The 26,323-nt window shown below is 36.4% G+C and overlaps 5 protein-coding genes across 6 annotated transcripts in view; 4 read left to right on the top strand and 1 right to left on the bottom strand.

Moving 5' to 3' along the window:
- The window catches only part of LOC115445318 (serine/arginine repetitive matrix protein 2), a 91,481-nt gene extending 89,431 nt beyond the window's left edge, over positions 1-2,050 (top strand). For both annotated transcript variants that reach the window (XM_030171538.2, XM_030171539.2), the window contains 2 exons: positions 196-299; positions 556-2,050. In XM_030171538.2, the coding sequence (XP_030027398.2) occupies positions 196-299; positions 556-1,106 (655 nt within the window). In that variant the 3' untranslated portion in view covers positions 1,107-2,050. The remainder of the gene's footprint in view (positions 1-195; positions 300-555) is intronic.
- A 1,007-nt stretch (positions 2,051-3,057) lies between these two features.
- On the top strand, positions 3,058-7,091 carry LOC115445316 (NF-X1-type zinc finger protein NFXL1). The gene has a single exon (XM_030171535.2). The coding sequence runs from the start codon at positions 3,229-3,231 to the stop codon at positions 5,683-5,685; it is 2,457 nt and encodes an 818-aa protein (XP_030027395.2). The 5' UTR covers positions 3,058-3,228; the 3' UTR covers positions 5,686-7,091.
- A 3,068-nt stretch (positions 7,092-10,159) lies between these two features.
- On the top strand, positions 10,160-16,815 carry LOC115445300 (transmembrane protein 234 homolog). Its single transcript, XM_037441706.1, has 4 exons — positions 10,160-10,408; positions 15,071-15,213; positions 15,940-16,102; positions 16,631-16,815. The coding sequence occupies exons 1-4, from the start codon at positions 10,393-10,395 to the stop codon at positions 16,696-16,698; spliced, it is 390 nt and encodes a 129-aa protein (XP_037297603.1). The 5' UTR covers positions 10,160-10,392; the 3' UTR covers positions 16,699-16,815.
- On the top strand, positions 10,415-11,840 carry LOC115445317 (three prime repair exonuclease 2-like). The gene has a single exon (XM_030171536.2). It carries the CDS (start codon positions 10,485-10,487, stop codon positions 11,340-11,342), a length of 858 nt encoding a protein of 285 aa, XP_030027396.2. The 5' UTR covers positions 10,415-10,484; the 3' UTR covers positions 11,343-11,840.
- A 2,544-nt stretch (positions 16,816-19,359) lies between the features above and the next one.
- Positions 19,360-25,688, bottom strand: LOC115445315. The gene is made up of 4 exons (XM_030171534.2): positions 23,141-25,688; positions 21,919-22,164; positions 21,077-21,691; positions 19,360-20,250 (listed from the first exon to the last, which is right to left on the bottom strand). The coding sequence occupies exons 1-4, from the start codon at positions 25,635-25,637 to the stop codon at positions 20,045-20,047; spliced, it is 3,564 nt and encodes a 1,187-aa protein (XP_030027394.2). The 5' UTR covers positions 25,638-25,688; the 3' UTR covers positions 19,360-20,044.
- Positions 25,689-26,323: the final 635 nt, after the last annotated feature.

The raw sequence follows: 26,323 nt of genomic DNA on the forward strand, positions 1-26,323 counted from the left end.
ACTCTTCTTCTTAATTTGTTTTGACTCAAAATTATATTACATTACCACGAGACTGAAAAAAAAAGAAATGGAATAATATATTTTTAAATACATTAGAAACATAATTTTCATAATAGTTTGAAAATGCCATCATCTTGAACGGTTTGTATAACATGATTTAACACACACAATATCACTATTGTTAATGTTGCGCAGGCACCGGCGCCGCACCCCTGTAGCCAACTCCGCAGAGAGCAGCACCGAGGGTGACTCCAGCCACCAGTCGCAGAGAAGCGTCGTCTACCTTCACGCCACTACTGGTAATCATATCTCTTATGATGTTAAGGAGTAGACTGTTAGAGATAAGAGGATCATTCATCTTGATATCTGATTTTGAATAGGCCGACATAATTGTATCGACTGGCGAGAGGTGACCATCGATCGCCAATTGATACGCTATCTCAATCTTAGCATGTCTGTATAAAAATTGCGATACACAAATTTAATAAAACGAGCAATCATCCTTTACTTCTGACACATTATAGACGAAATTAAGATATAATCCGTATGTTCCAGTTGGCGACATTCCGGATCCGGGCAGGTTGTCCCGCAACCGATCGCGTGATGACGTTTCGTCGATCAACTCCTCAAACGTGCAAGTCAGAAGCACCACCAAAAGCTTCTCCATATTCGCCCCGTGGACACCGAAACACTACAACGACCAGTACGACGTCCATTACGCACAAAAACCGAGAAAGACTACAAAAGAAACTATGAAAAAAGCATCCTCAACCAAAACCCTCACTGAAGATAGGCCCACATTGCAAAAGAACAAATCGTACAGCCAAACCACGCTCGCGCGGCGGACGCCGAATAGTCGATTAAGTAGCTCGAACACAACACTACACAAAAAAACTGAGAAACGTAGAGAGAATACCACACTGCGAAAATCGACTCCAAGGGATAGCAAAAAGAGTCAGTCGAGTGAGATTATCAGTGATGGTGCTAGAGAGCGCGAAAGGGTTTCTAGGTCGGTGTCTATGCCTAAAGACAACAATAAAAAGGCTGGCTGGTTCAAACTATCAAGTAAGAATAAAAAACCAGAAGTGAATAGTCGTGTTCGATAGAGTACAATACTAATTAAAATGAACTGTGTTTGTAGCCTACAGGGCTATCTTTAACTATTGACTATTTTGTATTGTCGCTTAAGAGAACAGAAGTAGTCAAAATCCCAATGCAATTAGATTATTTCATAAAAAAATGTGTAAAAAACCTATCAGGTTAACAGTACCCTGAATCGATGGGAATGCATTAAAGGTTTGATGAAGGTGAAGGAAGCGAGAGAAGTATGCCAGAATCGTGCAAAGTGGCAATCCATAGTCTCTGCTACGCCTATGGTATAGAGGCGTGATACTATGTATGAATGTAAATAACCTACTTGGAATAGTCGATTCTTTATTGATTAAGTACAACTTCAGTAAAATAAAGGGAATAATACATTTTCGTGAAAAACTGCTTAAAAATTTTATCTTAACAAAAGTCAAAACATAAAGGATTGTGGTAACTGAGGATTAGCGAACGAAACTTCTTTATGATTATAGCCACAATAACTATGCGATCTCTTAAGCGACGATTTTTTATATTTAACATTGCATTTTAAATAAAATAAAACCCTAAAGCGGTGCTATAATACACTTAAATTTTTTAAACTTTAATATATGTTACGTAGTGCCATCGACACGTATTTTTTAATGTTACCATTTTTTTAGTTTAGTCGTGTTTAAAAAGCTTTTGTGTACTAATATAGGTTTAAAATGGAAAATTTTGTGCATACTTTCTTTGCTTATAAGTTTTAATGCTTTTATAATATATTTTGACTATCTGGCGATTCATTTAATAACGGTTTTGTTAAAAATGTCCATAATAGGTAACTCGAGTCGCCAGTCAGTTCGCAGAGATATAATATCCGTTAATTGGAAAATAAGTTTTTGTAAATTGTGATCGATAATGAATTTGTTTACGACATAACCTATTGTAACAAGGATTTATAAAATAAAAGTCTAATTCGATATTTCACTGTTTTATTTTAATGTCCTTAAATACATAACATACCCAGTTATCTTGGCAATTTATTTGTGTCAGCCACAGGTCTTAAAGCTAGATTTCGTACATCATAAATACATCACAAAAAATGGGGCGTTTATATGAAACAAGATGTTTTAATAAAACTTCTTAATAATTATTATTAGGTATTTGATAATTCTAAGCTGCTAATTTGAACCATGCCTCAAATAATGTGCCAATATCCCATTTACCAGCGATATATGGGATAAAATACTTTGAGATTCCTTCAGGAGCCGGGCTTGTGCATCCGTTTCTGAATTCAAAACTCAATTTCGAATGTAAGTACTACAACTCAGATACTACAAGCTGGCTTTAGACAGATAACTATCAACCGAAAGAATTAAAAACTAACGCCGGTAACATGAAAAGATTAGCGGAAAACCCCCATATCATTTTGCTCGACTCGGATTTGAACCTTAGAGCGGTGGCCGTACTGCGCACGCGGTGCAACTGCGTCATTAAGGCATTTTATAAATCTAATTTTGTTTCCTCCGAGTCGATAAATATAAAATATGACGTAGAATACAAAGACATTAAACAGTATAGTTGGTAGAATATGAGAAATAAAAATGCCTAGTGGAAAACAAACAGTATAAAAAGAAGGTAAACTCTTGAATGCTTTCCAAATCGATTTGGAACGTATCAGAAGTTTTTTATACAGTCAAGACTTATACCCAAATATTATTATTATTTGAACGATGGGATGATCTATGTACTTATAGCCAGTAACGAAACGAATAAAAAAAACACGTAAAATAAAATAAAAAAAGAAATAAAAAAACATACGAAAGAATAGGCAGTATGGTCGAAAGACTATAACCTGTCCTCTAAAGTCGAATTAAAAAAAAAGAAAAGAAATTAAAATATGAAGATCCTTTAAAATAAAATAATCTAATTCATAAATAATATTATGTATTACATTTATATTTTTCACATTGAATTATTAAGTTAGTGTTTTTCTAACTTACTTTACGTCTTGATTCTTGCGTGAAATGGGTCTAGAAAAACTTCTTATGTCAACGTCATGTCGACGTGCCGATTTGGAACTTAGAGAAAATCTTATAAAAAGGACGTTTACAGCCTTCTAGTTTTTAACAATAGTGTTCAAAGGATTTTGTATAAACAATGGCTAGGAGATACAGAGATGCTGCGGCGAAACTGCAACAAAATGTCCAAAAACATTTGCAGGAAATGAAAGAGCTTTCATCGTCGGAAGATGAAGAGCCTTTTGAATCGAGCGTGCTGGAAGGTGTTTTCCAAAGCTACTGGTCAGGTGGCGGCGACTCTCACATGCTCAACAGGACAAAGAACATTCTAGAAGAAGCCATCAGCGGCCGGTCCATCACATGTCTTATCTGTATCGGATCTATAAAAAGAGCAGACGCGATATGGAGCTGTGGCCACTGTTACTGTTATTTCCATCTGTCTTGCATACAAAAATGGTCGAACGACAGCATAAGTCTGCGTAGCGAGGCAAGCCAGGGGCCTGTGACAGTGTTCGTACATAAAAAAGTTGAATGGTGCTGTCCGAAGTGCCGGCACTCGTATTCTAAAGACGAAATCCCACGTAAGTATAGATGTTTCTGCGAGAAAACTGACGACCCACCGTACCATCCTTGGTTGATACCGCACACGTGTGGTGAAGTGTGTGGTAAGAGATTATCGAGTAGTGATAGCTGTAAGCATAAATGCTTGCTCCTCTGTCATCCGGGACCATGTCCTCCTTGCCCTCAGACTGTCAATGGAGCCTGCTTTTGTGAGAAGGAGCGAAAGAGAGTGAGATGTAGTGCCGCAAAGTGGTCTTGTGGGCAACGGTGTAAAAAGACATTACTCTGTCATGCACATAAATGTGAGAATGAGTGCCATGAAGGGGACTGTCCACCATGCAGCTACACAAGTGTACAACCTTGTCAATGTGGTACAGAGAAGATGAAGCGTCCTTGCAATGATCCTATATGGAACTGTAACAAATCATGTAATAAAATGTATCCATGCGGTTATCACAAGTGTGAGAAGTTTTGTCATTCTGGAGACTGTGGTGCATGCCCTAATTCTGGCATGAAGACTTGTCCATGTGGAGCAAACAAAAGATATGTACAATGTCCAGATGTCATGGAAACATGTTTAGGAACATGTGGAAAGTTACATGAAGACTGCGATCATAATTGTCCAGAAAAATGCCATAAAGGCCCCTGTCCACCTTGTCAAGTGCTAGTTCAGAAGAAATGCCATTGTGGCACACATACTAGATCACTACCATGCAGTAAAGAGTTTAAATGTGAGACTAAATGCCGAGGCACACGGCCTTGTGGGAAGCACAGCTGTGCTCGCAAATGTTGTAATGGAAACTGCCCACCATGTGAGAAAATTTGTGATAAACCTCTTCAATGTGGTCGGCATAAATGTATCAACATTTGCCATCATGGCCCATGCTATCCTTGCCCTCTAGAATCGAAAATAACTTGTAGGTGTAAAGAAACATACATTAGGGTTCCATGTGGAAGAGAGAGGTTGGTGAAGCCACCAAAGTGTGCACTCCCTTGCAAAATAAAATACAAATGTGGGCATTCTGAGGAAAATAAACATTTGTGCCACTTTGGCGACTGCTTACCCTGTAAAGCAATTTGTTATAAAACTTATCCAAAATGTGGACATAAATGCAAAGCAGTTTGTCATGAGTATGTTGCTGTGGTGTTCAAACAGATAGAAAAGCCTGCAACACCCTGGGAAGTGCAGCCTCCAAAGACTAAGATTATGAATTTGGACTGTCCTCCATGTGAGACTCGTGTACCAGTTATATGTTTAGGGGAGCATGAAACCGAGGAGCAGCCGTGTCATTCAGCAACACGTCGATCATGTGGAAGACAATGTGGCCGCTCATTGCCCTGTGGAAACCACTCATGTTCCTTATTGTGTCACCTTTTGACTGACAATGTGCTTTCAAGTTGCAGACCCTGTGAGAAAGAATGCTTAGTGCCTCGTCCAGAGAAGTGTTTGCATAAATGTACAATCCGATCGTGTCACCCAGGACCCTGCCCACCGTGCGACATGCTGGAAAGGATTCCATGTCACTGTGGTGTTACAGAGCTGTATTTACGCTGCCGAGAGCTGTCTACTGCCACTGAAGAAAAACTTTCATGCAAGCAACAATGCTCCAAAAACTTGGATTGTGGACATCGCTGCCGTAACACCTGTCATTCTGGACCCTGCGGAAATCAAATCTGTACTAGAAAAACTAAAATACATTGCCCATGCGCAAATTTGAAGAAGGAAGCTCCGTGTAACCTTGTTAGGAGCGGAGAGGCGAAAGTCGATTGTGATAAATCATGTGAAGAGAAGAAAACTGCAATACTAATAGAGAAAGAGAAGGAGGAGCGCAGACAGAAAGAGTTAGAAGAAGAGAGGAACCGGAGGGAACTTGCGGAATATGAATGGAAATTAAGTGGAAAAAAGAAGAAGTATAAGGAAAAACGTATAGCTGTTAGCAAAGACAATAGAAACTGGATGCAACGATACTGGATTCCTATTTTATCTATATTAATAGTATTTATTGCTGCTTTGTATTATGTATTTTATGTGTAACTAAATTTAAGATTATTGAGCAGTCCAGAAAACTGCACATTTTAGTGTGGCACTGGTTGAATTATTACATCTATATTTTGTAAATTTTTGGATGAGCTCTGTAACATTTGTCAAAATAATGCTGTGTGGTGTGCATGTTGAAAAAAGTTGAATTTCTTACAGGTTTTATAGATTAAAATTTTTTGGGTTCATAATTAAGAGTACCTAACTAATAATATTTAAAAGAAAATATCTGCATTATATTGTATATTTCTTTTAAGGTTGTATACATAAATATTTTATTTTAAATATTTATTTCCATTTTATTTATTTTATTTGCTATATCAATAGCAGATTTTTTAATTAAGTAATGGAAACATACAGTATATACAAATAAGTTCATACAAATTAATTAACACATAATACCAAAAAAGTTTCCAATGTCTAAGAGGTGATAACTATTATTCCAGTTAAGTCAATAAAGTGAACACTACCATATAAAAATACGATATTTAAGGTGGTAGCTCAAGGTCCATTTTCATACATTTTGTTTCGGCTTTAATCTGGGTAACTAAACAAGTATTGGCAAGTAAAGAATTTAAATTCACGTCTAGTAAGTGATTAGTTCTCGCAGTTGAAAGAAAAACGTAAAAATAATTAATAATCATGGATATTTCGGCCTTTAAAATTTAATATGACGAAATTTGTTTAGTTACCCAGATTAAAGCCGAAACAAAATGTATGAAAATGGACCTTGAGCTACCACCTTAATAGGGATATTTTTAATGATAGCTGTTACAGTGCTCAAGTTTTAACTTAACGTCCATTTGTTAGCCTGACAAGTGTTAGTTTATACAAACACAGACTTGGTGAGCTCTTTAGGCGATCTCAACCCAGGAACTTATCCTAAATTAATTGTAGTTGGTTGTAGAAATCATCATCCTAAATTGTGCAAGGTATAGGCATAAGTAGGAAATTACCAGTCATGACAATATTAGAGTAATTAATTAATTGTGGTTGTAATATAACACCAAAATTATTGTTAATCTAGCATGGGAATAACTTATTAATTTAGCCACAATAATTTTTAAAAGTGACTTGTTTTTACTTATTTATTTTAATTTATTATCTAAAATATGTCATTGAAAGGGTGTAAAAAATTATTTAGCATTATGTAAGAACATATGTAAATGTTCATAGGTTAAAATTATCATAAAAAAGACATTTCTAGGAATTCCAGAGTTCTATATTTCCATACTAACAAATAAGCACCTATTTTGGCGTCTATTTTGTTTGGGCATTATAAAATGAAGTTTTATTTATAATATACAAAACATTATTTTCAGTTTAGGTACACATTAAATATTCTCAAATATTTATTGTTTGGTGCGTTTTTTATATTGTCATAAGTAAATACTGAAGAATTATCAGTTTGTTTATTTTTCCTTCTTTTTAATTATTTGCATAATTTTGTCAGTACAGTAGAAACCGGTTATAAAGACTACGGGTATAGCGACGCATCGGTTATAACGACTAAATAGTAAGGTCCCTATAAATAAATACAAAAAGGTGTCGTTTACAACGTCCATCGGATATAACGCCCTTCTCTCTGTGGTCCCTTCAATGTCGCTATAACCGGTTTCACTGTACTTTGTTTAATTTAAATATCTTTAAATGTCAAACTGGAGTAGCTTCTAGCATCTAAATGACATTATGACGGAATCATTTTTGCTAATAATTGGACCGCCTAACCGCCGTTTTTAATAAACGATCGAGCGAAATTAATTTTTTAGGGTTCATTTATGTAATAGATACCGAATTACGAGGTAAACCCGTTGTTTCAAGATTAGGTACTGCTAAACTATAATTGAAAATAATGTAGACAGACAATTGTGGTAGAAAAAAAATCACGCCGAATTGATAACCTCCTCTTTTTGAAGTCGGTTAAAAGTAGCACTCCAGGCCCTGTATCTGTTTGAGGCAACGCAGTCGGGTTTAGTGGTATTCTGCACCAACGCATGAGAGCACATCTAGTCAACTACACATAAAATGATAAACTTTTTTTCATCTATTGTGACGTACATGCCGCAGAATACATGATATAATAGCAACATATTATTGTTACAAAGCAAATAAGTATTGATGTAGAAATTCTTCACAGTTATCACTATCACCCGTAAATGCTAATTTCAACGCCATCTAGCGACACCATTGCGGCGTATAGAGCTGATGTACATACGTCACAAATATGTGTCTGTAATGCCCCCAATGACTAAATATAAAGAGGACAGGCCTCAAAAGTTTGCTATATGAATAAGTTATATTTATGTTAGGGAAATCGACGCAGAATTGTCAATATATATGTCTATCTCTTTTACTCAAAACTTATTTGGAACGCAACAAAAAAAGACAAAAATAATTGCTTTCTTCGAATGTGGCAGGCACTATTTCGTTTACTTAAACATACTGGGACCGCCTTGCGGCAGAAACGCCATTTATTGCAGCCCAGTCAGCAAGTACATGTAGTGTCAGACGATGTAAACAAATCTTCATAAATATTGAATATAAAGTAAAATAATCATATTCTCAATTGTTCAGTGTGTTTATTAGTGTATTTGTTAAGTTTCGAAAATGACTCAGTGCTGTGTGAAAGGATGCAAATCGAATTCACGCAAGAAAGACCTCGAAATATATTTTTATAGATTAGTAACAGTTTTTACCGAAAATTAGTAAATATCTTTGTATATTTACTTTTTGGATGTGTTTTTATCAATTAAAATTATACGTGGATCTTGTTTGGTAAGCTTTGAACACTTTTAGGCGTGATTTATGTCCATTAAAATCATTATGTTTGTTTACACACGAGCTTAGGGATGGGTGGATTTGTTTAGAAATTATTTATATCGATATTTTAACAGACGCCCGTTTATCAGTTACGATTTTTGTCTTTGAAAGAATGTTAGAGCACACATCAATATTGTATTATCCAGAACGACAAACTAAGTGAAATTGGAATATTTTTTTAGATTACCAAAAAATTTAAAAACCAAGACTAAATTAATTGAGAATATTGGGCGACGTGATTGGAATCCTACACCAAATACATATATTCGTTCTTTAGATTTTGAGAAGAAATGCATAAACCACACGTTTAATTATCGCGAGTAAAAGATAACTGTTTTCCAACAATATTCCCGATAAGTAAAATAGTAATGATTATTATACTTCACCTAATAGTAATATTACTTTATATTGCTATGAATAAAATTAGAATTGTTATTGCATAACCAATGAAACATAAAAAAAAACAACATAAAGATGAAATGTAAGATGTATTTTTACAATTGGCGGTCTTATGTTTCGAGCAACCTTTGCATGCACGGAAATAGATACATAATCATATTGTTGTTATTGCAAATAATTATTATAATTGATTATCTTAACCACCATCTATACGCTCATTGATTTTTGTTTGCTGAAACATAGTTATGTTTCTCGATCAAGAAGCATAATAATTAGTTATAAAATAAAACCAACCAAATAATTGCTGGCTACGCTATCTTATTCCATTTATCATGTATTAAGTAAATATCTTAATCTGTAACTTAAATTTTTAGCAAGGAATAGTGCAGCATACAAATATAGATCAAACACAACTGGATGTTTGTCACAACAGGCACTGCTTTCTTTAACAATTGTTACTTATAAATCAGTTTCAGTTTGTTTGTTTATATTATGGTTTGTTATATTTATATTATGGTAGAACCTAACCCTTTTCCTATGTGATATTTTTTAGGCTTGTTTGTCTCTCTTTTAATTCTTCGATGTCGATACAAAATTCGGTACTAGCATATCACTATTGTAAAGGACGGAGTCGGCGCCATTTTATGCATTAAATGTGCCGCATGTCACGTGACCATATCACTCATCCTCTATACTCTTTTATCATTGGATGCCCCTTAGAGAATTCTCTTAGCCTTAGAGCCTTTGGCGCTTTCACTAGGAGTTAGCGCCCAGTGCAAGAAACAGATGGCGCAGGCATCGTGCAGATGGGGCTATGGACAGAGCTGCCATCACCTAAATTGGCGACGCCGGATAAACACAGCAAAAATCCCGGATATTTGGGCGAAATATGGATTTTTCCACGAACACCTACGAAAATTTTTTTTTCGCTACTACATTAATAACATCGTTATATTTTTTTTATTTTTACTCATGTGTTTTTTTTATTTATTTAAATTTATTGCTTATCTATAAAAAAATAATAATTTTTCCCGGACAACAAAAGTATCCGGGTTACACCCGGACCGTTATTTCGCCAATTAGTAAGAATGTGTGGTATAATATAAATTTTGTAGCTTACTTAAATTTTACTTTATTTTTATAACAATCTTTGTTTTTATGGACACAACGATTCAGCACATGCATGCGATGAATTCCTCTTGGTATACTATATTTAAAACACCGTAAATTTCAAAATCTGTTCTGGCAACTGGTTAATAGTTTTGACAATTATTGACATTAAAAAAAATGTAAACAGTAAACACGTTACCTAAATATGGTTTTAAAAATTAAATATTCCATCAATTAAATATGATATAATTATTTTATCAATTAAGTAGCTAGTTTAATTAACAAGTATTTACTTGCTTGTAAAGTTACCTAACCATTAGCTAAGTGCATTGCAAACATTTTAGTTTCTAGACACGACGTTATCACTTGGCAGTCATGATTCACTCGATTGGTAAGAATATTATCATTAATATTCATTACGTAGTCACAACTCTCTCATACCGCACTCGGTGAACATTTAGCACACAATGGCGCGTATTGCTACATTTGTTTTTTTTGACCTCGAAACAAGTGGTCTTCCTTCAGAGGAACATAATCGATCGCGTATAACGGAGCTCAGCATGGTCGCGGTGCGGCGGGACCATATTTTGGATCAGGCAGAACTGGTGAAATCAAAAAATTCAGAACCCCTGTGTCCGAGAGTTATTAATAAGTTGACTCTGTGCTTAAACCCTAGGAAAATGATTACTGATGGCTCCACCAGGGTAACAGGAATGAACAATGAGCTCCTTGAACACCAAGCACCCTTCGACTTGCAGGTGTTCAGTGAACTAGATCTCTTTCTCAATAGATTGGAAAAACCAGTCTGCCTAGTAGCGCACAATGGTATGAACTTTGACTTTCCAATATTTAAAAACCATTTGGACAAATTAAATGTCCACCTGCATGATGATTTGTTATGCGCAGACAGCCTTAATGGTATGTATGATATTGAAGAGGGCAATGAAGAAAGAAAAATAATAAAGGTCCAATCCGAATGTAAGGCAGATAATATAGATGTATCAAGACCCTTGACGGCAATGAAAGCTGAAAATGAAACAACACCATTCAAACGCAAGTTGAAACTACCCCATCAGCCAGCAGTCAAAAGAAGGTTGTACTTTGATGGGAATACGAAGCCATCAAAGTCATATAAAGTAAGTGACATACATGCCCGTAAGGTGGGAGGCCCTCCACGGAATGCACACAGAGCTGAAGATGACTGTATGATGCTGGTAGAAATAGCTGTGATGATGGGAAGCGAGCTTGTCCAGTGGTTTGATGACAATCATCTCCTGTTTAGCAATGTAAAACCCATGACACCGGGTGTGCGTCTAGGTGAATAGGTTTAATTCTTCTCTGACTATACTGGGCATGAGTGTTAGAATTTTATTATATTTATATTACAGTTATATATACAGTGGTAGATTTAGCAGTAGGTTGGAACCTAAACTAGCAGATTTTTGCCATGGCAAACTCGGGACCAAAATGTTATAAAGTTCAAACAAACAATCCAACATATTGTAATATGTTTCATCACTTAAATTGATAATTTTTTCATCAGGTTGCAAAAATAATATAGAAAGTAAGACATCAATCCCCTAGTTTGCAGTCATACATACTAATTAGGGGAAAATTAATAGAAGGTACAATTACATTCACATTTTTTTTTAATATGATTATAAATTTGTATCGAAGATGTTGGTAGAGGTGGCAAACATTTAAATAGGCTACAGCAAATCTGCCACTGTTTATAATTCACACTATATGATATATACAGTCTTACTTATAAAACTTTCGCATATGCTTAGTTAAAACACAAATTTACTCGATCAGCTGTAAGTCAAGCCATCTTGCCTCTTAATAAGGTTTAAACTAGGAACTGGTCATGTCTTTAACAGATATATAAGCAATTCTTAACCACCTCTTAACACTTAACAAGTTTATAAGAAAGACATAGTGTGATTTATAAATAGTTTGTAATTATAAGTATTTTTTAATTCTATTATGACAACAGTGTTATGCAAGTTACAACATAGATAAGAATGTGATCATGTTTCTCATGTTTCACTTTATTTTTTATAGTTGATTTTTTTATTTTATTTTAATTTTAAAATGTAAATCAATGTACTGTGGGTAGACAATCCTTTACTAGGCAAATGTAGATATATAATATGGCTCCATTCTGATGGGTCAATTAAGGTATAAAAATTTGTGTTTATGTAGTCTATATCTATATATATATAAAAATGAATTGCTGTTCGTTAGTCTCGCTAAAACTCGAGAACGGCTGAACGGATTTATCTTATCTTGGTCTTGAATTATTCGTGGAGGTCTAGGGAAGGTTTAAAAGGTGAGAAAAATTCGAATAATTGCCGGGAAAATCCTCAAAACAGCATTTTTCTATTTCCCATACAAACGTTTTCTAACTAATACGTAGAGTCAATTTGAGCTTTATTGCTATTGTATAAAGTTCACTGTTGTCTAAGCAATGTAGGTGTGTTCCTAACATAAAAGCAGTGTGCGTTGGAGCACAGAATATAATAATGTAATGTCGCGTTCTGAAACTCAACAAAAGTGATATCGCGGACCCGACTAAATTGAACAGTCACAAAATTTAATATATCATTAGTTATTTGGTTGGCTTCACGATATTATTTCTTTTGTTTTACTTTAAAATGCATGTTTTCGTTATGGACAACTTTTGAGCTACTTTTGCATATCTATACTTATAATAAATCTGTAGAGAGGTCAATTCTGTACATGAAATATATTTCCAAAATAACTGGGGGTGATTAGGGATCGATACTGATGCCAAAAATGCAATTAGTAAAATTTTTGTCTGTCTGTATAACCGTTATAGAAACAAAAACTACTCGACGGATTTTAACGAAACTTGGTACAATTATTTTTCATACTCCTGAGCTGGTTATAGTATACTTTTCATCACGCTACAATTAATAGGAGCATAGTAGTGATGGAAAATGTTGGGAATACGGGAGAAGTTACTCCATTTTTTAAGCTTCCGTCATTTCGTGTGCAACCTTAATGGTTAAAAGTTCCTTCGATTTCACCAGGATCCCATCATCAGACCCTGACCGGACAATCGGACCACCTGCATACCACCATAAATTAAAAAAACATCCCGACAAATTGAGCACCTTCTCCATTTTTGAAACCTGAAATCCACGCGGGCGAAGCTGCGGGCGGAAGCTAGTAGTAATATATTATATACATTGTACACAGTTAATGAAATTCATTATTTTTGTAATGCCGGCAGCCAATGCTTTCAAAGATAATTATTAGAGTCTAAATAACTATGTGTATTCTCTCAGCAAATATGGCATGAGTAGTATCAATACTTCTTTCAATGAGTAAGAAGCACAACAAAACATTATTTAAGGTTATGAATTCTTGAATAACTCAAGATCGGTTTTAAGCCATGCATCCATGCATTTCGATACAAATAAAATGGTGCTGTAAGTAAATTTTTTGTGGAACTTACTTAATTCATTTTTTTATTTTAATTGTGGAATTTTAGTAAGCAAAGTCGATAATGTAACAATAACATATATTTTTAGTTCTAAGTAATTTATTGTGAACACGCTGCAATCCTGTATGAAAGCAAATAAAAATTGTAGGATTTTTCGCCGTTTTTTATATTTTTATTATTAATTTGCACGATGAAATTATACCCTAACTTTACATTTGTATTTATATTTCTATTTTTTACAATAAATATACACGAACGTAATGTGGCGGATTTTATTTTGGTTGCGTTTTTTTTTTGATTCACAAAACACACATCTGCAAACAGGATACTGGCATACCCCCGGCTAAGCAACTGCAGGGCCTAAGAGGAAAAAAGGGAGGGGATAGCACGAAAGGAAGAGGACGAAGGAGAAGAAACCCTCTTAAGATAGGCGGTGGGGAGAAGGAACGGAAATGTTCGCGAGCCCTTATAGGCCTCATGCAACCATGACGTATACACACATAACTATGTGCCTAGGGCCGTGAATAATGTCCCCCCGTGCATGGGCATACATTGGGTGTGGCCTACATACGAGTAGATATTGCGTGCGGTGAGGGCTTGGCTTCGTTTGCCGGGTTGAGCAAAGTGGTATTAGGATTTTCTCTATGTACCAACCCAACCAAAACCCACGGTGGCAAGAACATTTTGAGAACATGTTCTTTATACGGCAATAAAATAGCTTGAATGCATAAAATGTTACAAATATTTTTCTGAATACGAATTTCTGTTCTTTTGGCGGTTACAGCAACCCATATTTCCACTGGCGATATCATTTGGGCACAATTTAAATTATGATTATTGCTGTAAAGTCTAAATATAGAAATAACAGTCAATAAATATTATTGTGTGCAATGAATGGTGACCTAATTTAAATATTTTTCCTGAATCTACTGCGCAGTAAACAGATTTAAATAATAATTTATTTAAGTATGTCTATAATTATTGTTAATAATTGATTTATTTCGATTAATTGGTTAATTCATCACTCCTTTATCGCCGAAAGGGTAGATAAAAGTGCAACCAAGCCACCTATTTGTTCTTGTGTGTCAAAAGTGCAACCAGGGCACATTTTTCTCCTTTTGTGTTCCGTCCCAAGATGTGATAAGGTGCGAAACTATTGCCATATCAGGCACAAATTACGGGCTCAGAGCGAGTAGATAAAACCAATGCCTATCATCGAACCCGGATCGTGAGCACGATAATCCTATTGCAATAAAACTAGGTTACCGAGGCAGACGACAAATAGTGAATTATGCGACATTCTTCTCCAAAAACTTTGCCGTACCGCAAACATGCCTACATTAATAATACGTATTGCTTTCCTCCTCAAAGATGCGGCTTGTTCGTAACAACTTCAAAAGTCAATAAAATGCGTGATTTAAAAAAAAGTACAAAATGTTGTGAAGGCTTTATCACTGACTCTCCATGCACCCTTTACGAACATCATTGGATAAATTCCAGGTGTCCAGGATCTAGATACTAGTTTGTAGGCACTATACTTGATGTACATTTTTTTATTTCGATGGCTCGAAAACTTTTTAGGGTTGTTACTACTGACGGGAGTGTTCTGGGGGTGCACCAACCCATTCATCCGACAAGGGACCAAGGGTCTCCGAGATGTGAGGGCCAAATCGAGACTGGGCCAGGCTTGGGCTGAGGTGTCATTCCTACTAGGTAACTGGAGGGTAAGAGCTTATTTATACTTAAATATGGGTAAATTGCAAGCAACTATTGAGTGAGAGTTGTATTATAAAAGTTAATACAAGATCTCAGAATATCTAATGGATAAAATTGGCTATGATTAAGTATTTTCGTATGATTTTCTTTGGAATTATGATATTCAATGCAATATTTTTCAATAATATCTAAGTAATTGTAAGCGGTTTGGATATGATATACTCTCTAACTCTCTGTACATTGCGGTGACATCGTACGCCACATCGCGTGGGCCACTTCCCTGCAAAATGGTTGAGGCCAAAGGCTGGCGCATGCGTCATACTTGTGAACGGGTGCTCCTTTTGTGGACTGCACTTTCCGCTTACTAAAGCTAGTAATAATTAATAGTGTACTGGAACAATTTTATATCATCAAATTATTTCAAGATTCCTGAAAGGGTCGTGCACTCGTATAGGAAATTAAAAAGAAATATTATTCTGCAAGTAAACAAATGCTCTAAACTAAACTGAATAATAAATGTAACTCTTTCTGTATTATGTACTGTCCCTGCTTTTTACCTTTGAACTGACATTAAAAAAAGCAAAACTTGTTTTTTTCCCGTTCTCTGATGGAAACTACTTTTCGAACTGGTGGTTGAATACTTTGACTAAATCTAACAAACAATGACGACAAAATGATGAACAAATTAAGAGAAATATTTTTTTATGTGCTGATTATTTTGTCTCACTGGCCAGTACGTGTTGCCATGGCTGATCAACCAGGCCGGCTCACTGGTGTACCTAGCGGCTGTACAACGCGCTCCGCTCTCGATCGCGGTACCGACTGCCAACAGCGCTGCGTTTGCGCTGACTGCGATCACCGGCGCAGCTGTTGGCACTGAACAGCCTTTAGATGCTGGTAAATATGATCTGCGGGTGTCTGATTTACTTGAAGGGGCAGGTCTCGTGTGTAACGGCCTGGTAGGTATCTCAACGTCTGCCGTCAAGCACCTGTGTTCAAGCCAAGGGGGGGCAGGGAAGGGTAGCTCCCCCCCCCTAGAGGTTGTAAAACTGGAATGAATTCACCAATTCCATTCCTAATATTATGTACGCTCAGTTACGTTCTACTCTATGTTATTGTTAAAGCGAAAAAGGGCAAGTGGAGGAGGAATATGTGCTCTCGACTTTATCTACAATTCGTACTTTTCTCATTCGATTCTATCGCTACGATATGTCTCACATAACGTTAGCGTTAACGATTGTGGAAAAGGATCTTTAATACGACCCCTAAAATGTAGGATCACATAAAATAGAAATTACACAAAAGTTTCTGTGAAAGAAAAACAGTTTTTGTAGCTCAAAGGCTCCTTCATAATATGAGTACGAATTCTGCGAATACTGATTATATGATTTGGTGGAAGCGAGACAGATGTTTGTTATGTTACAGGTTCAATTTTGGGAATAACGTTGATTGTGGCTGGAACCGCTTTGTGTTGCTGGGATAAGACTGAGTGATAGACGCAAAGAGATTGCGAGAATAAAAACAGGACAAGTGCGGCTTGGTCTTCCGCATCGAGGCTTCACTATAATCTATCTTTTTTTTATTATTAAAGTACATATTTACGGTTTCCACATTTTTTCCTTTTCATGTGCTATAAGTACGTCCAATACCAATTTATGAATAAAATATATATATATTTATATGTCTATTTGGGAACTTATAGTTTTATCTTGTTTAAGTATACTTACAGAGTTCCCAGTAGGTCCACTATTGTAAATATATTTAAATATAGATTATTTTTTAGATATAAATTGTTATTTTGTTTCGTGATTAATACTATTTTAAATAAAATCGGGGGATATTATCTATAAACTATACTTAAAAAAAAAATAGAATTAGCGCCAAACTTATTGGTTCGATGGCTGAGTCGACGTCCGTATAATAAAACTTTAAAATGTATTCATTTATTTATTATCTTACCAAATAACATTCCAAATTATTGCATTTATTAAACCATTGCACAACAAAAATCCATCACAAGGATAAACCCTTTACAACTAATATTTACACATGACTTAGTCATTTTGCCCGATTATGCCGCCTGGATAGAACCACCCAATGTATAATCAAAATTATTATTTGAAAAGAAATTAATTCTACAGTTTAATGAAAAAAATCTTTTTTAATCTTAAAGTGAATCTTTTTATTTTTACAACTTGCCACTTTTTCAGGCAAAGGGTACAACCCATACAGCCTGAATAGGTATAGATATATCATGGATGGACCATAATAAATTTAGACCATAAAATACAAATTATTAATTCGTATTAAAGTATCATTATTCTAAAGCCGACCTAAGAGTAAAGAAATATGTAGCATCAATTTGGCTACATTCTATCCAGGCGAACATTTTGGTACATTCAAGGCCGTTCCAAAAGGTCCTAAAACTAAGTTGCTATAAACCCCTATTTCACAATGACTATAGATTATGACACGCTGTCAAAATACAATCGATATACTAAATACTTAACTCAAAGAATGCACTGAACAATATAATCAGATTGGACAACCTGTACCACTAGCACGAATTTTGTATTTCACAAAGTAAGTATTCGTATCCTCAATAGAGTGTGTATTATCGAGTAAGATAATGTTTAAGACTCGTTTGACAATACCATATCAAAAAAGGGTTTCGAGTCATCAATTTCTATTCATTTTAAGTTTACTGTTTATGTCTCTACGATTTATTATATACACGCGTCTAATGTCCATGCTGTCAAATTTTAGTTCCAAATACGCTCACGGAGCGCTGTTTCAATTTCCATACAAAAAAATATGAACTAAATACTATTCCGCAAATATTCGTGCTAGTGGTAAGTATTAAAAGAGAAGCCGGCCGAGCCAATACTTAACGCCTTGACCTTGATACGTAACCAATATCAAAAAAGGAAGAGGTTCTATATTCCACTATATATATTTTTTTTAAATTCATAACGAGTAGGACCATTTCAATACATTCGGGCCCTTATTTCGTAGTCAACAGAACTAGGTTATTGAGTCTTGTTGATGTAGTGGCCGGTAAGACCGAAGTCCAAGATTCTGAATTTATAATATTTTCCCGAGCCTAGAACTCCCTAATAGAGTTAAAAGTAAATAGAGGTAAGTAACAAAAACAATCTTCAAAACAAAGTAGTCCTAATTCTTGAATTTGATTTCACAGCGTTCCAAATATACGTGTCAAGGCTGTTCATACAGCAATTGTGAAATAGGCCCTATAAAAAAGCATTATTTAAATTTATCATTCATTCTCAAATTGGAAAACTTACAAAAATAATATATATTTTTTGGGTATAAAAAGATTTTAATTTGAAACAAATTCCGAATAAACGTACGAATTATACAGCTTAAATTTATTTTTATATTATTGATTCTTAAATTTATACATTATAATAAATATGACTAGTCCGCTCGATTATTTGGCCAGTGGGCCTGGCCGCAAACTCCTTTCTCAGAATAAAAACTAGCTTATAGCATTCGACAATGAAGTAACTTCTTAAACGAAACAATATTCCGAATCAGATCAGAATTTCAAACATTACCATGCATCCACACAAACTGCATCTACAAATTAAAATCGATAAATATAATACATATAAATTGACCGTTTTTCCTCGTTCCTTAGCTAATCTCCGATCGAATATTTTCACAATAGTATATTATCACTAAATATAAATACCCAAAAGTCACATATCCAGGCTACATATATACAATCATGACTTCTGTAAATACAAGAGGTTATGCCATAAAATACTATTTCTGCACACGTGTTGTCTTACTAAATATGTGTACATTGTTGCTTATTCATATACAGACAATTTTAACTGAATATATTATAAGCAGCGATAGACTAGTTGGGTGTGGAACGGACCGCGAGACGAATGTCCACAGGTTTAAAACCCAATGGCACACATCTCTGACTTCTGAAATTATGTGTGTGTTCTTTGTGAATTATCGTTTCCTTAACATCGTGAGGAAACGTGCATACCTGAGAAATTCTGTAAAGCAATTTTGAGGATGTGTGAAGACTACCAATCCGCACTAGGACAGCGTGGTGGACTAAGGCCTAACCCCTCTCAGTAGTAGAGGAGGCCCGTGCCCAGCAGTAGAACAGTGTAATACAGTGCTGATATTGTTATTATTACTTTATATTCCTTGGTATCATAATAGGGCCATAGGATTCCGATAATAAAAAAACATTTAATAGTATTTACATCACTATCTGTTAATATTCGTATAGTCACTAGTTTATCGTGGTTAAAATATACAATAGTAAGGTGGATTGTAAATCAAGAATAGACTTACGCGGCAGCACATGTTGCTGCCTACCTCTAAGGGAACTATACAGTCGTGAAGGCGTTGTAAAATTTCACGTAATATTTTGATATATTATTACATAAGCAATCATAATTGACTATCTCAAAAAATGTAGAGAAGATATCATTGTTAAGGCAGTGGTGTAGCTTGGAGAGGGAAGGTCCAATGCCCCAAGCGGTACATAATAAGGGAGTGGAACGTGATTTCCTCACTGTATATTCTTTATATGATCTGTGTGTTTTTTACGCCAGAAATGGAAAAGTGGGCACCACTGTTTTAGTTTTAAACATGCGTTATATGTAAGTACAATAGAAGCTAGAGTACCTCAGTAAAGTGACGAATATAAAATAATATTCATCGAGTTACCTACATTTTCATGACATTAATTACCTTTGTCCTATCTCTCTCTATCCTGACCATCCTTCTCCCCATCATAACTGATGTCACCAAGCTGAATGCTGCATAATTTGAATAATTTTATGAAGTTCACGAGTTGGTGATGGCCTCGACGGCGGCGCGGAGTCGCTGTATCGAGGTGCGCAGGTTGTTCTCCTCCACGGCGAGGTTCTGACGTTCGGCGAGGAGTGCCCGCGCTCTGTCTGACTCTCTGGATGCTGATCGGGTCACGTGCGCACATTCTACACGAAGATTCGTGTTGCGACGCTGCAAGTCGGCCATCTCTCGTCTTCGTGCTGTAAAACAATAAAATCCTGGTAAGGTAACATTGGTAAACCACTTAATTTTAAAATCGTTTCATGGCGGGATATGAAGAAATATCTTTAATTATATTGCTAACTTTTGCTCACGACGCCGCCCGCGTAGAAATATTTTGCCGGTATAAAAGTCCCCATATATATTTTTGCGAGATAAAAAGGACGCTATGTCCTTCCCAAGGTCTTAAATTATCTCCATACTAAATTTCATTGGAATCTCAGACCCAATCTCATCCAGTGGCTCAGATATAAAAGCCATTATGAAACATAATATCTTAGAGCTATGTTCATTGACATATAATTATTAGTAATTCCAATAGGGTACCGGACTCATTTTTGTTCTTTACTATTATCAAATATTTACAAAATATAAATTATAACACAGAATAAATTATTAATATCCGGTAAAAAATCAACAAGTTATACTTAAGTGTTTGAATTTCGGTGGAAGGGGTAATTAACACGAAACAGAAAAGAGACGAAATACCCACAGGTGACGTCATCGGGAATTACGACGCGTGCGAAAGAAAGAGATGAAGCGATATCCCCACATCGCGCCCACTTCTGCACATTACAATATTTTAAATATGAATTACTCGCTCATTTCTTAACCAATTTTCATGCAGTTTCCGCAGGAGTGCTTCTTTTTCGTATTATTAACCATTACATATAGAATAATGTACCAAAAGAAGCATAGGCCGGTCCCCTATTGATGATGTTGCTGTGATTAGGAACGTCGTAGCTCTTAATAGCGCGCGAGTGGTAAGTGATACTAAGACAAAGACATATTTACTATTCTACGAACCTGCGTCAAAGTCCCTGTAGCTCTTTATAATGGCTTCCAATCCCGGCCACGACTCTTCCACCTGACAGCCGTAGTCCCGTGTCTTCTCATTGGCGTTGTCTTGGAACATCTCCGACACCCCAGCTGCTGAGTTCTGCGGCTCGTCCATAGACGTCGCTTGACTTGACGCAACTGCACACGTCTCCTGCGTCGATTTCAAAGAAATTATCTTCGAAATGCTAGGTATATTTATCGGGGGCTGATATTTTTCGATTACGCTGGCTTTTTGAATGTTTTCGCTATCAAACCCCGGGTTCAGGTCTCGTTTCTTCATGTCCTGCCCGCTGAACAGTTTGACGCTCCTGTCAGCCATTTTGGACAGTCTGTTAAGTTCTGAGAAGTTCTTTTCGGCAAGGACGCGGATGCTGTCTTCGTTGTCACTGCAGATAGAGTCGAGGTGCTTTTTGATGCGGTTATTATTCTCATTGACGGAGTTCTTTATTTCAGTAAGCAATTGGAGCTGGCTGTTGGGGTCCAGATCCAGGATCTTGCGTTGCTTTACGTTCTCCTCTACGTCTGTCACGCCGTTCCTCCTTTTCCTCTCTTTTAGTATCTCTCGCCATGTTCTTTCGTAATCTGAAAATGCATATAACTTTATATTATTAAGAAACCTAATAATATTTACTTTGTGAAGTAATGGTTAGTGGTTGGTGGGCGTCTAAAGAAAAAAAGAACTATTTGTTATGACTAAGTCCTCATCGTTTCGGATGAACCTTTGTTAATGGATCATTCTGTGGTAATAAAATGTCTTTACATTAGCGGAAGATTCGTACTTTTTGGAATTCAATATTAATAGATCTGACCTTCTTTAAATTTGTTTGTGACTTGCGCCAGCCTCAATTGCGACAGAAACATCTGCTTCTTATGCAAGGAGATGACATCCTGGGGCTCAGGCGATTGAGTCTTGTCAGGGGTTCGGGTGACCAGTGGTGGCGAGGAGATGGGAAGCGCTGAGTCCTGGGCAAGTCTGTCGAGTCTTCCAGCTGATACGTATGCTGACGCCACTGAGTCAAGCCTCAAAATGCGTTCTTGAAGCTCCATCTTTTTATCTGAAATTTGAAGGATTACTTGTTAAAGCAAAGAGCTATTTGAAATAAAAACTATTTAAACGTCCATCTGAATGATGAACAACACCTCAGTCCCCCCCGTGACCATGAAGGCTGCAAAGTCTTCGAAACGTCGGGAGAAAATAATAATATAAAAAACCGCGATAAAATCCGTTTAAATAGTTTTTATTTCAATGTCTAACATTCGCGTAAACATAAGAAATCATTAAAGAGCTATTTGCTTTGCATGACGACGAGCTTGTCGTTCGCCTGATGGTAAGCAATACGCGCGCCCATAAACAGTAGAAACACCATCCAACACTTTGAATTACAAAGTATGGTTTGGTATTCCACTGCGCTCGCCATCCTGAGACATGAGATTTTAAGTCTCATTATGTCCACTAGTTACACTGGCTACAATGTTTTTCAAACCGGAACACAACAGGGACTACACACTGTTGCTTGGCTACAGATATATAACACTGCGGTGATAAGTCCAGGCGATTCAGCCGAGGGATTCGTAATAGCAAAACTGTCAATTCAAAACAGCTATTTGTGAATGTTGGTGCGGCCAAATACAGTACTAAACCAATAAAGCTACTTATTCACATAATATAATAACTATAAATATAGCCAAAATAATCTCCACCATAGTCATAATAATAACAAAAAGAATATTATTTCTTTCAATTTTATTAGTAACTAACTTTTGCTTGCAGCTTCGCCCGCGTGAAGGAGTTTTCCGGGATAATAGTTTCACTATATATCTTCCCGGGATAGAAAGTAGCCTGTAACCTTCCCAGGGTCTTAAAATATCTCCATACCAAATTTCATAAAAATCTGTTCAGCAAATTTCGAGAAAATCGATAACATACAGACAGACAGATAAGGGGACTTGGTTTTATAATATGTATAGATAACGTGATTATTGCGGTAAAGTCACTAACCAATAAATAGGTATTTATTAAAATAACAGTACCTTTGAATGCGTCACGTGTGGCCAACTTCAGTCCCGCTAGAAACTCAACCTTACCATCTTCTTTATCAGTCTTTACAGAGTATTCTTTTATAATAGCAGCGTATTCATTAAGATCGTCTTCACCGTAATCACTACTGCTCTCGCTGCTTCCCTCATCAATCTTCTTTTTTGTATTCGAAAACTCTTTGTAAATTTCAGCAGTCATTTTATCCGGTGTTATTATATTCTTCAGTCCATCGGGTTTGTCCTTCTTAACATCCTTCGCAGTAAACTCGCGGTTCGAAAGGTACTTCAATCGTCTCAATCTCTTCCTTTTCTCGTATAAGTCCAACGAACTCACTTCTTCCACTTTACTCACTTTCGGCCTTATGTTTGTTATAAATATTTTCGGTTGCAATTTAGAATCAACTTGATACGGGCAAGATATGAACACTTTATCGTTTTTACTTTGCTCAAATTGTTTTTGTTCTGGCTTTTGTATTATTGGGTATTCTCTGTTTATTAATGTTGGTTGGTTTATTTTATTATCTGATTCGACAATCATCGGCATTTGATACACGATTTGTGGGTTCATTATAACTTTTTGGTTCGGCTGAAGCACTAAGTCCTTGTTATTTGTGGATATTGTTTGTATCACATTGTTGTTAGACTTCAACACGTGTAGGTCTTTACTCAGATTCACGTTTTGTATTTGGGTTTTGGCGGTCGGCGTTACGTCGGGGCTGTTCGTTATTATCTCTGTTGTTACTATATTTTCGTTTTGAGTTACTTTCATTTTATTGCTTTCGGCACTTTGATTTACCTTCCCATTGTTCTTAATCATCATTAAGTTTGCCGGGAACTGTACATTACTTACGTATAAAAAATTTGGTTGTAACACAACATTTTTTGAATCTTGTTGCGTCTGTTTGTCGGATGTTTTTGATTTCTTTAAATCTTGCTCCTGCAGCGTTCCTTGGGACTTCTCCTTCACGACTATCTTATTGCCATAAATTTGATTTTCCGTAATCAAATTTTCAAAATCATTCTCGTCGCAATTTTCCTGGTGGAGTCGTTTTAATGCGACCACCTTCGAGGGCGTGTTTTCATTCAATTCCTCTTTACATTTTTTGCTTTGATTTGACAATCGTGAAGGAGCTTGCAGGTTTTTTGGATCGAAATTAGTTCTCTGCAATAACACTTGAGGATTTTGTTGCTGGATGGTGAGCAACATTTTTGAGTTCGAGGGCTTGTTTTGAATAAGCAATATTTGATTTTTCTGATCGTTAAAGTTTTCTCCTGGTTTGTTGGGAAAATTCACTTTACTTTCGATGTTAAGCGGGTTAAAAAGAGGCCGTGGTTGCAGCACTGGATCCTTTGCATCATTTGGCAAGTCTGGCGGTGGATCAGGAATCCTAAACTGGTTTTCGTTTTTATTTATAACTTCAGCTGCATTTATAAGCGTAGTGATGCTGTTACTTGTAGTGGGAATATTTTTAGGTTCAGGTCTAATGTCTGGCCTCAGTTCTGGACGTATTTCTGACCGTAGGTCTGGTCTTATTTCTGATCGCAACTCGGCCCGTATATCTGGACGCTTGTCTGGTCGTCCTTCGGGCCTTAGATCCGATCGTATTTCTTGCCTCAAGTCCGGTCGTATTTCAGCGCGCAGTTCCGATCGCATTTCGGCACGAAGCTCAGTTCGAATGTCTGTTCGCAAATCTGGTCGCATATCCGGTCGTATTTCTGGTAGCGGATCTGGCCGGATTTCTTGTCGTACTTCAGATCGAACGTCAGGGTCTTTGTTAGCCGACTTTATTACGATATTGCTCTGTATCTCGATTTTAGGTCCAGATTCTTTCGTGAACATTGGATTATATGAAGACGGCTTTTTAGGAGTTTGAAATAAAGTGTCGGACGGGTTCATTGGTTGAGTAACGCATTTCATATCGATCTTACTAATAGGTATACTTGTTTTGAGACTGAAGCGTTCTGGCTTCTTTTTAATTTCTTTGTTAATTGTGGATATATTAGCAACTGGTTGCGACGGTATGGTGACAGTCGCCCCCGACCCCTGTGCGAGCGAAGTTATGCTCATTTTGGATTCAGTCTGGTTTACATCCGATGCTGATGCTGCCGGGATTATTTCTGGTGTGAAATGTTCTTCGAAGTCGGTCTGCGGTTTCTCTTTAATCTCCTCAGTCATTTCAGCCTCCTGATCTTTAGAAGTTGGGAATGGTGCGAAATCCTTAGACATATTAGGTTCAGGTTGAGGTGGCACTACTGGAGGGTACGATACTGGTTGGAAAGCGGAATACCCTGGTATCGAATACAAGTACCCACCATAATTTGGATACCCTGATTCAATAGGTTTGTTGGTTGTGACGCTTGGACTAGGATTTGGGATGGATGATGGGGATATTTTTGGCGAATGAGGAATGGGTTTTGGTGGTAAAAATGGCTTTTCGAAGACATTTGGCTCCTCTGGTATGTAAGGGTCTGGTGGTTTTGGGATGTCCATCGAAGGTCTCTCCAGCTCTGGGGTCAGCGGTAAGGGCACGATCGGTAGTGGTCGAGCTGTGCACAGAAAAAATACATGTCAACATTTACTTAAATATTTTCAACTAACTCAATCTGGAATAGTTGGCATTGTATCATTGAAATGTTGAATTGTTGAACAAATATAGATGAATGATTATGTATTAAGGATGAAATATTATCTTTACGAGTAAGAATATGGTTAGTAACGCGTTACCATTGGCCAAACCATTCCAGATTCATTTTTAGTTTCCAGTCTTGTTACATGGTGCTAAAATTGTATCCTACTTGTTCAGTTTCTTAGTAATTCATTGATTAAACTTTATTGAATGAATTCGATCAAATATCAATAAATAATTTTTAATAGATCGCCAATCGCATACGTTTTCGTCTCCGAAGGCAGATCGACTAACGTCCTACTCGATGGTAAGTGGTCGCTGTTGCCCCCACAATGCGAGGGGCATAGACAAACCGCCGACTATTACGTATAACTTTTGACATCCATTGTTGATCGTCTATAGCAGAAGATTATTTCCTATTGAAGAATTGGCTCGTGCTTACACTTTTCAAATGTAAGTGTGATCCCTAAACTATCGAAATTTTTGTTCGTTTTCACCCATCTTTTAATATTGAAATTTTATTTTGTTAGTTCCCTCTACCCCAGAGCAA

The sequence above is a fragment of the Manduca sexta genome, chromosome 4 (genome assembly GCF_014839805.1).
Source record: "Manduca sexta isolate Smith_Timp_Sample1 chromosome 4, JHU_Msex_v1.0, whole genome shotgun sequence".
Taxonomy (NCBI): Eukaryota; Metazoa; Arthropoda; class Insecta; order Lepidoptera; family Sphingidae; genus Manduca; species Manduca sexta.

What these genes read in the sequence shown, in the direction of transcription:
- LOC115445316 (XM_030171535.2), top strand. Translation starts at nt 3,229, where the DNA reads ATGGCTAGGAGATACAGAGATGCTGCGGCGAAACTGCAACAAAATGTC.
- LOC115445300 (XM_037441706.1), top strand. An exon ending in TCCTACTAGGTAACTGGAGG is followed by an intron (nt 15,214 to 15,939) that starts GTAAGAGCTTAT and finishes CTCACTGGCCAG; the next exon opens with TACGTGTTGCCATGGCTGAT. An exon ending in TGAACAGCCTTTAGATGCTG is followed by an intron (nt 16,103 to 16,630) that starts GTAAATATGATC and finishes GTTATGTTACAG; the next exon opens with GTTCAATTTTGGGAATAACG.
- LOC115445317 (XM_030171536.2), top strand. Translation starts at nt 10,485, where the DNA reads ATGGCGCGTATTGCTACATTTGTTTTTTTTGACCTCGAAACAAGTGGT.
- LOC115445315 (XM_030171534.2), bottom strand. Translation starts at nt 25,637, where the DNA reads ATGGACATCCCAAAACCACCAGACCCTTACATACCAGAGGAGCCAAAT. An exon ending in CACACGTGACGCATTCAAAG is followed by an intron (nt 22,165 to 23,140) that starts GTACTGTTATTT and finishes TTCAAATTTCAG; the next exon opens with ATAAAAAGATGGAGCTTCAA. An exon ending in CTACAGGGACTTTGACGCAG is followed by an intron (nt 20,251 to 21,076) that starts GTTCGTAGAATA and finishes ATTGTTTTACAG; the next exon opens with CACGAAGACGAGAGATGGCC.